This window comes from Bactrocera dorsalis, chromosome 4, assembly GCF_023373825.1.
Source record: "Bactrocera dorsalis isolate Fly_Bdor chromosome 4, ASM2337382v1, whole genome shotgun sequence".
Classification (NCBI taxonomy): Eukaryota; Metazoa; Arthropoda; class Insecta; order Diptera; family Tephritidae; genus Bactrocera; species Bactrocera dorsalis.
The window spans coordinates 61838173-61851932 of NC_064306.1; the positions used below are offsets into that span (position 1 = coordinate 61838173).

The window sequence follows — 13760 nt, forward strand, 5'->3', positions numbered from 1 at the left end:
TTTTTTGCAGCACGCAACAAATTTTTGCGCTATAATTTTTATTATAACAACTCTTTCCTGTAAATTTTTGTTTGAAAAAACTTTTTCTCACAAGCTAGAGCATGATTTTCTTGCATTTTTGAATTTTTTCCAAAGCCTTCAGCAGTTGTTAGCCCTAAAAGTTTTATTATAGCAACTTTTTATTGCTATAATTTTTATTATAGCAACTTTTTATTGCTATAATTTTTATTATAGCAACTTTTTATTGCTATGATTTTTATTATAGCAACTTTAAATTGTTAAAATTTTCATTATAGCAACTTTCCCTTGCAAATTTTTTATTGAAAACCCTTTTTCTCACAAGCTAAAACATACTTTTGTAGCATTTTTGGATTTTTTTGAAGCCTTCGGTAATTTTTAGCGCTATAACTTTTATTATAGCAAATTTTTATTGCTATAATTTTTTATAGCAACATTTTCTTGCAAATTTTTAGTTAAAAGATATTTTTCTTGCTCGCTGAATCATACTTTTGCTGCATTTTTTCTAATTTACTGCTTACTATTGTAGCTTTTCTTTGCATTTGCTGGCTCACAGTGTACAAGTTTTTGTTTTAATTTTGTAATATTTTTAAATAAAATTTTAAAGTAAAGGAATTCACTTTGATCAACGTTATAATTTACATATACAATTTCAATACAGTTTGTGAAAAGTTTTCGAAAAATTTAGTTTTCGAATTAACGGAATTTGCTATGCGCGCAAAAGTTTTGTGCTATAATTTCAATTATAGTAACTTATTGTTATAGTCTATAAAGGAAAATATACATATTTATTTCTTATATTTTTCTAGTTTACACTGGTGCAATTTTAATTTACTTCACAACATATTTTTTAAATTTAATTTTTGGAAAAATTAAAAAAAAAAATATTCAATATTTTTAAAATTATTTTTTAATAGTTTCTTTTTTATTAATATTGGTTCCAAACGCGTGAACCTGCCAAATGCTGTATTTCGTTAAGTAATAAAAATAATTTCGAAAGCACAAAATTGCATATTTCAAAACAAAAATGCATTTTCGAAAATACAAAATTGCATATTTCAAAGCAAAAATGCATTTTCGAAAGCACAAAATTGCATATTTGAAAGCAAAAATGTATTTTCGAAAGCACAAAATTGCATATTTCAAAGCAAAAATGCATTTTCGAAAATACAAAATTGCATATAAAAAAAAATAATATTTACTTTCCAAAAAATGTATTTTCGACCTTACAAAATTGCAAATTTATAAGAAAAATGCATTTTCGAAAGCACAAAATTGCAAATTCAAAACAAAAATGTATTTTCGAAAACACAAAATTGCATATTTCAAAGAAAAATGCATTTTCGAAAACACAAAATTGCTTATTTCAAAGCAAAAATGTATTTTCGAAATTACAGTTTTATATTTTTTAATAAAAATATGTTTTCGAAAGCTCAAAATTGTAAATTTCGTATCAAAATATATTATCGAAACTACAAAATTGTACATTTTTTAATAAAAATATGTTTTCGAAAGCGTAAAATAATATTTTCTTCACGAGCCAGCAAATTTCGCAGTAAAATAATTTTTTAAGAGCCACCAGCGCATAGTTTTCACAACCACTGTACTATTTCTTAGTAGTTCAAAACCGACGCAACTAAATTTTTATTAAAATGTGAAATTCTCAAAAAAAAGTTTTTAATAAAAATGTGTTTTTGTAAGTACAAAAGCTGCCAGCGTACACTGCGTGTGAATAGTAATGGTACACCATAAGAAATGCAAAAATTATTTCGTTTTTCAACAAGTGGACGCGTAAATTGTTGGTTTTCGCTACAAGCTGCTTCGGTAATAAATTCAGTATGCGTTTTCTGCATTATTTTTGAAAATTTTTTTCTTTAATTTTAATTTACATAAATTACAAGTTGCACATTAAACTAATTAAATTATACAGCGAATTTTTATTTGAAATTATTTGAAATATTTTCGCACGCAAATTCCAGATTTTAGGCTTTAATAGTAGTTAATTGTTGTTGTAAACACGATATTTGCGTTTTTAGGTTACAAACAATGTCAATTAATTAAATATTATTTTTCAGCGTTTAATTCAAAATGTTTTTTGTTTTTTTTTTTTTGTTTGCATATTTTTAGTGTCATATTAATTAATTTATTTTTTATATAAAGTGCGACTATTTTTTACTATAATTTTGCAATTAACTAAATAATTTTCTCTATTTCAGCGAATTTAGTGAATTTAATATTTTTTTAAATTTTGTCTACATACATTTCCAATTTTTACTACTTATAAAGTAAAAAATACAAAACTAACATTTTGTATAAATTAACAAAAAAAATTTATATTTTCGATTTTTTCATTAAATTTTTTGAAATTTTTTAGTTAATTATTTTTTAATTGCAAAACAGCATTATTTTTGCTTATTTGTGGTTGTTGTTGTTAAATATTTGTAAATTGTAAATTCAGTTGACTCAGTTGGATATTCGCGCTGCCGTCAATAAACATTTCTTGCACTAAACATTATTATGCAATAAATTTTGTATTGAATTGTTTGGTTTTTTTTTGTTGTTGCCTTCGCGCTTCTTTTGCACAAAAGCGCTGAGGCTGATGATTCTCCTAATGAATAAACTAATAAATGCTACAAGTTAGGACAAATGGTGAATAATGGTGAGCTTCCTCATGTACACAGTTGTAGCTGTTGTTGTTGTTGCTGTTGTTATTATAGTTTAGCAGCAATTGCAGGCAATTAAAATGGATTTAAGCAGCCGTGTCCACCTCCTCCACAATGTGATTGGGCGATACCTCGCTGGGCGCTGTGGTGTTGTTGCTGTTGCTTGTGGCTGCCAGCTGCGGTGAGCTTGTCAGAGCCGAGGACGAGGCATTTGCGTTCATAGCTGATGACGTATTCGTGGCATTGGCGCAGACAGCAGCCACGGCGGTGGCGGTGGGTGCCAAAGTGGTTGCCGGTTTGGCAGGTGTGCCGACGGCGCGTGCGCCATAGGGTGCACCCTTCAATTTGCGCGCCTCACGACGCTGTTTACTCTGCAGCATCACCTGGCGCAGCTGATCGATCTTCGACTTCATTTTGGTGTTCTCCATGTCGGTCGTGCATTTCTGGCACATTTGCTCCACCTCGCGTTCGCCCGTCTCCGTGTTGTTGCGGTAGCGGCAATTGCAGACGGTGCGCTCATTGACGGCGTTGGTGCTGGTGGCGTTGGCGGCAGCGCTGTCTTTGCAGCAGCTACGGCTGGTTGTTGCTGTGGCCTTAGCGCCGGCGTAGTGACCGTTGCATTCGCCGTAAGTGCAAGCGCTGGCGCTGCCGTGCTGCTGTTGCGACTTGAGGCATTTCACGCAGGACTGTGCGTGCTGGTGGTGGTGGTAGTGGTGCTTCAGCGAGAGCTGCAAGCAAATGTGTAAATATGTTAGTATTGCATATCATATATGTATGTGTGTGTGTATGTCTACGGTTTACTCACCTGCTTGCTGCGTATGCCATGCACGGCGGTGCCGTTGCTGCCTGAAGCGCCGCTGGCCGCGGAAGAACCGCTTGGTGTCTCAAAGCTGATGCGCGCGCCGCGGCTATATTGCGGTGTGGCGCTCAACAAGTCGTTCAGAATGTGTATAACGGTAGAGATGTCACGCTTCGGGCGCCCGTAGCGATCCTGCAGCGCTGGATTGAGTGTGCCCGAGAAGGTGCCGGAGTAGATGCCTTTGCCATGGTTCTTCATCGATTCAATAACTGCGCCCGAATTGCTTTTGCGCGGTGCCTCCTCGCTGCTGGATAAATCAATCTTGTTGGTGAAGACTTCTTTCGAGAGTTTGCGCAGCGTTTGTGTGAGATTGCGCGAGGCCTCGGCAAGCGTGCGCGAATCCGAGACTGTAACGCCTGCATCGTCTAATTCGGCGGCAACGCCGTTTGTTGCGGCTGTTGTTGTTGGTGTTGCTGTGAGCGGCGTCGCTGTGGCGCCAGTGGCTGTGGCAGGCGCTGCCGGCGTCTTCGTGTCCGCATCAGCGCCGACTCCACTCTCCTCCAAGCTGCGCGTAGTCAAAGGAATGGGACGCGGCAGTGGGCTAGTGCTGGCCTTTGGGCGCACTAATGGCGTTAGCGTCTTGGCTTGTAGCTGCTGTTGTTGGTGCTGCTGAGGATGGTAATGGTGGTGATGATGATGGTGGTGGTGGTGGTGATGGCTGCGATGCTTCGAGCGCGTTATGGGATTATTAGCCGTTTTGTGTAAGGTGGCGGCGACGGGCGTGCTGCCTCCCGCAACAAGCTTCTGCAACGCTGATGTTGTTGTTGGTGTTTGTGGCTCAGCTACCGCGCTGCTGCTGCACTCTGTAATCATTGCCTCTGCGCTTGTGGCGCCACTCGTTGTGGTGGTGTCCATGCAGCTGTCATCCTTGCCGGCTGTGCGGCCGTTGAGACGTGTACACAGACACGATGTTAGCTTGGCGGCAATAGGATCCTGGCATGCTGTATCCATGGCGCTGCTGTTGGCCGCGGCGCTGCTGCTGCTCTCACAAGCGCTGCCGCTGCAACCAGCCTTCGTGATGGGAATGCTCTTTATGGCGGCCGTTTTGATTGGACTCGACACCAGATTCGATAGCGATTTGATGGGTGACTGTTCGAGCAGTGGCGATGCGCTCGCGGCGTTGCTGTCCGCCGTGCTGGCAGCACGCGCGCTGTGGAAGCCTGCATTGTTGGCGGCGGCCGCCACTGGTTGTGCCAGCGAGGAGGGCACATTGCTGGGCGCGCACTGACGCACATGCTGCGCCAACATTTGACTTAGCGGCGGTGATGTCAGACGCGCCGGCTGTGACATGGCAATGCTCTTCACAATGCTCTGCAGATTCTCATAGTCGCGCTTGCTGAGAAACGAACTGAGATCGGAGCTCTTCAGTGTGCCATTGCTGCTAACCGGCAAGCGTGCGGCAGCTGTTGTGGTGCCATTGCTGCGCTGCTGCTGGCTAACGACGATATTTGATGAGGCGGCGGCGCCTGTGTTTGTAGTAGCGGACGTGTTGTTGGAAGCGGTGGCGCCAGCTGTTGCTTGCTGCTGCTGATGGTGATGGTGATGATGATGATGATGGTGGTGGTTGTGACTGTGACCAGCCGCCAAAGCGGAGCGATTATTGCGCTGACTCGAACGTGCGCGCAACGCGGCGGAGCTGCTGCTGCCACTGGAGCAACTGCTGCCAGCTGTGGCTGAGCCGCTGCCGTTTGCCGGATTCACGGTGCTCAATTGCAGTTGTATGAGCATCATGTGATCGCCAAGGCGCATGCTTAGATTCAATGGTGTCTTGCCGCTGAGAAAATCGTTCACTTGCGAGTCGTTGAGTGACTCCAAAGCCTGCATGACGGTGTTCTCGGGACGTTGGGCCTGTAAAGAAAGCGCAATTAATAATGGTTTTGTGGAAATTTAAGTGAATTTAGTATTTTTGAGTTATATCATTCTTGTAGTCAAAACAAATTTATTTGTAACTATGAGCAAACAAGTGTGCGCGCGCGTCGGCACTAAAAATCCTGCTAGTAATGCGCGCTCATACAACAGTCGGTGGTCACACGCAGCGCCTTGCCAGCAGCCTCACTTGTGGGTGTGGCGCTGTGTTAATGACGCGTGCCGGGACTCACTGCAGCCACATGCACATATTTGCAGTCAACTCGAGCAAGAAAAAAACGAAAGATGCACATATAAAGGCATAAAAGCAAATGCGCGCGACCACTACGCGTTATGTAAGAGCGCAGACAACAACAACAACAAGTAAGAGGAATGAAAAAACAACAATGTGCAAAACACGCCTGTCTGTAGTTGGCACTTTTAATTAAAGTAACAGCGCGGCGCATCATGAGTGAACAACGGAGCGCGGTGAAGAGACGCGACGCAACAGCAACTGCCGCGTAGGTGGGTCAATGTCAGTGTCATAAGTAAATAAAACGCATGCATGCACATGGTTGTGGGCATATTGGCGCGCACATACACACGCACATGCAAAAGCGCATTTGCACACATGCATATGCATGTACATGTGTGTGATGTGCAATCGCTCTCATTAATAAAGTGCAAAAAAGGAAAGCCAGCGCCGCGTCACCAAATGATTTCATTCTTGATTGCCTGTCAGCGGCTAGCGTGCACGCCGCTACGCCCGCCTCCGCCACCAACACCTTTCGTTTGCGAATGTGCGAGCTCGCGCCCGCGCGCCAACAACGGTACATATTTGATTGTTTTACAAGTGACATAATGGCGCTGCAGTATGTACGTATGTCTGTATGTTTGTATGTATGTTTGTTGGCAATGTAAATTGTAGCAAATAAAACGCATTGCAATGATTAAATGAATTGCGCTGGCCAGCATGTGGGCGTGGGCGCGGACGCGTATAGTAAATGGGGCGCATATGAATTGCGCGTAAAAATTATTTCAATGACAACAAATACTATAAACACACCCACACATGCGCTGCGCATATGTTTGTATGCAGGCATCCAGATAAATAATATAATATTGCCGTCAATCAAGTATAAATAAATGTGTTTTTGTTGTAATTATGTGTAAAACAATTAAGCGCAAGTAAATATGGGTTAATGTGTGCCTTAAATTGATTTATTATTTTCTTAATTGTTGGAACAGAATCGTAAACTCATATGCAATACACGCTTTCACGCCCAAAACTAAGGCTGAGCACATATTACAACAAAAATGAATTGATTATGAAGATATTTGTTGCTATTGTTTTAGAAAGCGAAACTAAAACAAGTTATCCTTCACAAATAAAAAAGTTTTCTGCACGAAAACTTGATCCTAATCGGTATGTTTCTATGGCCGCTATATGATATAGTGATCCGATATGAACAATTTGTTCGCAGTTTGTATCGATGGCTCGTATAATAGTTTACACCAAATTTCTTAGCGATATCTTGTCAAATAAAAAAATTTTTCATACAAGGACTTGATTTTGATCGATCAGTTTGTATGACAGCTATATGCTATAGTGGTCCGATCTGAACAATTTCTGTGGAGATTGTGACGCTACCTCAGACATTAATCCATGCCAAATTTCATACCGATATCTTTTCAAATAAAAAAGTTTCTCATACAAGAACTTGATTTTGATCGCTCGATTTCTAAGGCCGCTATATGCCAAAGTGATCCAATATCGGCAGTTCCAGTAAATTAACAGCTTCTTACGGAGAAAAATATTTGCACAAAATTTCAGCTCGATATCTCAAACACTGAGGGACTAGTTTAGGGTAAACATATTTGTCTGAGCGATTTATATTGGGTAGTCGAAAAAGTATTTTCGTATTTTGTCAATAGATGTCGTTGCAGTCGTATATCTCTAGTGCTATCAATCACATTGTGTCATACTATATAGTGACTGGAAAAGGTAAGATTTTAAGCTTCATTCAACCAAAACAAAAATAAATTCGGGGAAGTTAAAAAAAAAGTCACAGCTGTTCAAAAATGAGTGAAAATAATGAAGAAATTCGTTATATTTTGAAAATTTTGTATAAAAAATGGAAGAATGCCACGCAAGCCACCAATGAAATTTTTGAAGCATGCGAAGACGTTGGAAATGTCGATGAGAAAGATGCATCTCGGTCTGGTTGACCTATCGTTGAAAAAGTCAACGAAATTATGGAAAATATTGACCAGAACCGTCACATAAGCAGCCATGACATCGCTAAGGAACTTAACATTGATCATTAAACGGTTTTGAACCATTTAAAAAATGCTGACTACAAAAAGAAGCTCGATGTTTGGGTACCACATGAATTGTCTGTGAAAAATTTAATGGACCGAATTAACATCTGCGATTCTTTGCTGAAACGAAATGAAATCGAACCATTTCTGAAGCGAATGGTAACAGGAGACAAAAAGTGGATCAAATACGACAATAATGTGCGAAAAAGATCATGGTCCAAGCGTGGTGAAGCTCAACAAATGGTCGCAAAGCCAGGATTGACGCCTCAAAAGGTTATGCTGAGTGTTTGGTGGGATTGGAAAAGAATCATCCACTATGAGCTGCTCCAGTCTGGTCGAATGATTGATTCTACATTTTACTCTCAACAAAAGCAATGAAAAAAACGGCCATAACTGATCAACTGAAAGGGCTTCGCCTTCCATCAGAACAACGCTAGAACACACACATCTTTGATGACGCGGCAAAAACTGAGAGAGCTTGGCTGTGACGTTTTGATGCATCCACCATATATTCCTGACCATGCACCATAGGACTAGTATTAGTTTCGGTCAATGCAGAACTGTCTTAATGAAGTAAAGTTGGCTTGAAGAGAGGCATGTGAAAATTACTTGGCGCAGTTTTTCGGCGAGAAAACAGAAAAGTTTTACACTGATGGAATAATGCGAAAAAATGTCAGATAGAGGTCGACCAAAATGGTATATTGTGTGTCTAGTGAGCCGTATCTAGTAGTTTTGGTATCACAAAAGAGCAGTGTTCACAGTGCTTCTGCGTTATGTATGTTTAATGCGACCTAACCTAACATAAGCCTCAAAAAATAGGTTTTTATTTCGCTGGTAAGTAATTTCTTGGACAAAGTCTCTTTAAAATAGCGGTAGATAACAATTAACACTGTAATTTTTTAACACTAAAGAGCTTTTGTGAGCTTGCTAAGCTTCGTGGGCGCAACTTTTGTGTGAGCAGAGATCGCAAAGTTGCCGCATTCAGCACAAAAACGTGAATAATAGCAGAATTTCGTGTGAAATAAATACGCCTTACGCAAGCCAAATATTTCAAATAATATTACCGGCTAGTAAGATGATCTCATACGCCACAAAAGCTTTATACTAAACGCACAATTAGATAATCAATTAAACGAAGTGAAGAACATAAAAAGTATTAAACCAGTTGCGGCCGGTTTTTCGGCTTAAAACAAAGAAAACACGTGTTTTTTGTGAAACGAAAAAATTGTCTAAAGCAAAGTTACGGCAAATACAACAAGTATGCATGTATGTATGTAAGTATGTAGATTTATAGCGGCTGGCGCGTGTAATAGCGAACTAATGTAATATGGAATTGTAAACGGCTAAGCTTTCACGCTTATCTTTATGAGTGCTTGGAGGTATTGTTAGAGGCATAAAAGTTACAAGTAGGCATACATAACTGTATATACAAATGTAGTTATGTATATGTATGTAAATGGTAGTGAAGCAAGGCTTGTGTGTGGTGTGGCGCTTGGCGTTTTTCGTCGTCGTCAAATTCGTTTGCGTCGATTTTCACGCTTTTTACCTTTGTTTATCTCCGCAACTGTATATATGTAAAGTATGTATGTATGTAAGCGAGTTGCTGGCGTGCATTTTATTTCAATTTCTCGCTGCTCATATTTACCAAACATACAAAAACACACATACACATGCATGTCGCTTGTAACGATGACGCAACTGGTGTGCTTTTTGTTGTCAATCGCACCGCTGTCGCGTTATATTGTGGATTTTCGGATTTACAACAACAAAATAGCCACGCACACACACACATTTATAGAGACAGATATGTATTTGCCTGTGAAAACGAATTTAAAACGACAAACGCGCGTGGCGTTGGCTGACCTTGGTACACTTTTTTGTAAATGTATGTAATTATGGAAGCAAAAACAACAACAACCACAAAAAGACAACAAAAGGAAAACCTGAAAACAAATTTCAATTTTACATACAAAGAAAAGAAACGCGCCGCAGCCAAGCAGCCAACAGCACAAAGGCGCGCCACTAACTTTCTTTCGACTTTGACTGGCCGATTGGACAGTCGGCGGGCTGCCTTGCTGACTAACTGTCGCTACAGCCCCCCGCAACCGCTTGCGCTTGAGCTTGCGCCTTGTACGCTACAGCGCGGCAGCGTTTAGCTTCGCAGTGCGCGCGTTTACGCATGCGTGCATGAAACGAGCTCGCTTAGCTGGTACGCGCGTCTACGCGACTACGAATTAAATACAAATTATACGAAATTCGTCTATGCACAAATACATACATAAATAAATACAATCGACATGACTATGTGTACCAGCGCACGACTGGCTTTTTGGAAAACTATCGTTTGCACACAACAAAACGCTTGCGGCTGCACGCTTAGCAACAGCCATACCGCAATCACAACCAACCGCAGCGTTGGTGATGCGGTGGTGTATGACATGGCCGCCTAATTACGGCGCGTTTCGTTTTTTTCTTCAAATTGATAAAAGATTGCTTAAAATGGTTGAAGTTTTCCCACCATTTTATTTATGCCCACACACACACACTCGCACACATACTACTTTGCATACATAAATTAGTTTATTAGTTTTCGAAATGAGACTTGTGCGCACTTAATTTGCATTTCACATTAGTGAACACACATAGTTCGACTTGCTAAATCTATTTATGTGGTTGATTTCTATTTTGTTCAGTTTTGTTTGAATATTTTTTTCGCTTTTTTCTTGCAGCTGATGTAATGCGTCGCTGGCGTACATACAAATTATTTTTGACGTATACAGACATTTGCATTTGCACTTTGAACATATTGACACATACAATGGGGGATTTTTTTTTTAATGTTTTTTGAAAATATTTTCTTTTTTAAAATTTTTTTCAAATATTTTTTTTAATATTTTTTTAACTATTTTTTTAATTATATTTTTAATATTTTTTTAAATATTTTGTTTTAAATATTTTTTTTAGTCTTTAAATTTTTTTATATTTTTTTTTAATATTTTTTTAATATTTTTTTTTTTTGTTAATTTTTATAAATATTTATTTTTTTTTTAATATTTATTTTAATATTTTGTTTTAAATATTTTTTTTAGTCTTTAAATTTTTTTTTTTAATATATATTTTTTTAAATAATTTTCTTTAATTTTTTTCAATTATTTTTATTTTTAATACATTTTTTTTAAGTGATTCCATTAATTTGGCTAACATTGTTGTCACGTGTATATAAAATTTTGACGTACGCTTTCTTTATTCCACTACTTATGACCAGTTTTTAATACCCAGTAGTTATGTAATCAAAAATATTAATTTAAACAATTAATTGTCATTTGTCACCTGTCATACCATTTAAACTTTTGCCAAAAAGCTTAACCTTTGGGCAGATTGACACGCACAATTGAGTATAGATTTTTTCTTATATAAATAATATATTTTTTAGTGTAATCATAAATTTTAATTTAAACAATTAATTGTCATTTGTCACCAGTCATACCATTTAAACTTTTGCCAAAAACCTTAAGCTTTGGGCAGATTGACACATACAGTTGATGATATTTTTTCCAATTTCTTTATATACATAAATAATAAATTTGTTTTTATTTAATTTTTTTTGTGATTCCATTAATTAGGCTAACACTGTAGTAATATGCATATAAAATCTTGGCATACGCTTTTTTACTACCAGACTATGACCACTTTTAAGCAACCATGAGTTATGAAATCTCAAATTATAAATTAAATAACTAATTGCCAGCTGTCACCTGTCATATATTTCAGCGTTTTGAAAAAAGAAAACTTAACCCCAGCTTAATTTTAGTAACCAAAAAGTTCATATTCAAAAAATCGGCTAATAATACTCAAAAAAATTTTGCTTAAAATTAATATATCCCGCTTAACATAATAATTTTCTGCCGTCAGCTGTCAACTGTCACCTGCCATCAACTAAAATATGTTTTGAAAAGATAGTGTGAGTAGTGATAATATGAGCTGATAAAAAATGCTAAAAACTGTGACATATTTTTATATTTTCTGCAATCAGCTGTCATCTGTCACTTGTCATATGCGAAAAAAGTGTATCGAAACATTTAATTACTCAAAAGAACACCATTAAACTCAAAAAGTTCTTTAATAGCATATGTTTTCCTTACATTTTAATTTAAAGAGTTTATGTATTGATTTTCTGCTGTCAGCTGTCATCTATCACTAATCGAAAAATTTGATTACTCAAAAAAAAACAAACCAAAGTTCTATTTTAAAGTTCTATAGTAACCGACGTTTTCTTTACATTTCAATTTTAAACTGTTTATATATTGATTTTCAGCTGACAGCAGTTATTTGTCACTTGTCATATCCTTTAAAAAATTATCTAAAACCTAGATTACACCACAGTATACCATTAATCTGAAAATACTCCAACTTAATGTTTGATTTATTTGAAATTGCAGATCCTTATTTGCAAATTGACAGCTGTCATTTGTCATTTGATGCTTTCATCATGACAAATATTTCAGCAGACAAGAATTAAGCACCAAATGTATGAAAAACATGCTACTACAGCTAAATCCAATTTTCGAAAGCATTTAAAATGTTTAATTTTTAAATTTTTTTTTTGTTTGACTCACCCTGTATATGAAAATTTAAGCAAAAGTCCACATGCAAATACAGATTTTGCGTCTACCTCACTCACTTATCCACGGTTGGAAAAAATTCAAAAATATTGCTCTGGCATAATTTAAATAAAATGTACAAAAAAATTAACATACAAATGTATTTCTACATACTATACATCCATATGTATGTATGTAAGCATGTCTGTTGCTACAAGCCATTAATCGTGGCGTTAAAATTTATTTTGTAAATTTCATATGTACACACCAAAATAGATACACTTTTCATTTTCACCATTTTCTACAGCTTATTATGACTTTGTATTACACATACTATATGTGATTTATATGTACGGCTGTATGCCTGTATGTATGTGTGTATGTAGATGCGGCCAAGCGAAATGAAAGCAAAAGTGCAACGCTTATTACTTACATTTATTCATATAAATATGTACATATATGAACACTATTGTTTTCATTTATCTATGGTATATATTTGTATGAATGTATATTCATATGTAGATTTGTGCATCGTCCCGATGGAAATAATAAATTGCATATTTCAATCAAAGCAGAGCGAAAATGAAGAGTTTATTTTTGTTTTCAATTGTTTGTATGTACATAGTACATACATATTACATATAAGCGGTATTTTATATATACTACATGGCATATACATATGTATATGCAAATTTGTTTATTCAAATTGGTAAGCATTTCAATAATGTGGACATTTTGTTGCTGAAAGCAGCGACAGAAAAATTATTATTTCAAAATAATTTTTGAAAGTCTTTATATACATATTTATAACTATAATTTATTTTGGTGAAAGTAATTACTATACATTTTTCTACTAAATAATCATGATTATCAGCTCTTATTATCGATATCAGTGGTGGTTTTCAGTCAAAAATTAATTATTTAAAAAATAAAATTTGAGGTTATGGTGAAAAAAGTTAGCAATTGCAGTCATTTTATCAGTCACGATTGGTATTGCTGTGAGATAGCTTCCTAAAAATAATTGAGGTTATGTAGAATATTGTTTTATTAGCAGTTTGCTGTTATTTTCAGTCTAAAAGCAGCATTAATTTACTATTACTAATCATACTTTTTTAACATTTTGTTGAAATATGTACAGCTTAACATTTTTTTGTTGCTTTCAGAGGTAATTTTTGGGAAAAAACTTGAGGTTGTATCGAAAACTGCAGAACTTAGATTAGTAGGGCTACTTTTCGTTCTCGGCTTCAGCTCAAAAATGATATAGCTATGAGATAGACTCGAAAAAATAGTTGAGGTTATGTAAAGAATGTTGACTTTGAAGGGCTTTTATACTATTTTTAAAAATAATTTTGAAAAAAAAAATTAGGTGGTGTCAGAAAAAAAAATAAAAAAAAAATTAAATTTATAATTAAAAAAAAACCTAATAATTAAAACAAAATAAAAATATGAATA

At 36.6% G+C, this 13760-nt stretch overlaps 1 protein-coding gene across 1 annotated transcript in view; it reads right to left on the reverse strand.

Annotated features, from left to right (window-relative positions):
- Positions 1-1702: 1702 nt before the first annotated feature.
- The window catches only part of LOC105229778 (midnolin homolog), a 73773-nt gene continuing 61715 nt past the window's right edge, over positions 1703-13760 (reverse strand). Inside the window, exons 3-4 of the mRNA XM_049454246.1 lie at positions 3487-5388; positions 1703-3409 (exon numbers count right to left, since the gene is read on the reverse strand). Coding sequence (XP_049310203.1) covers positions 2768-3409; positions 3487-5388 — 2544 coding nt within the window. The 3' untranslated portion in view covers positions 1703-2767. The remainder of the gene's footprint in view (positions 3410-3486; positions 5389-13760) is intronic.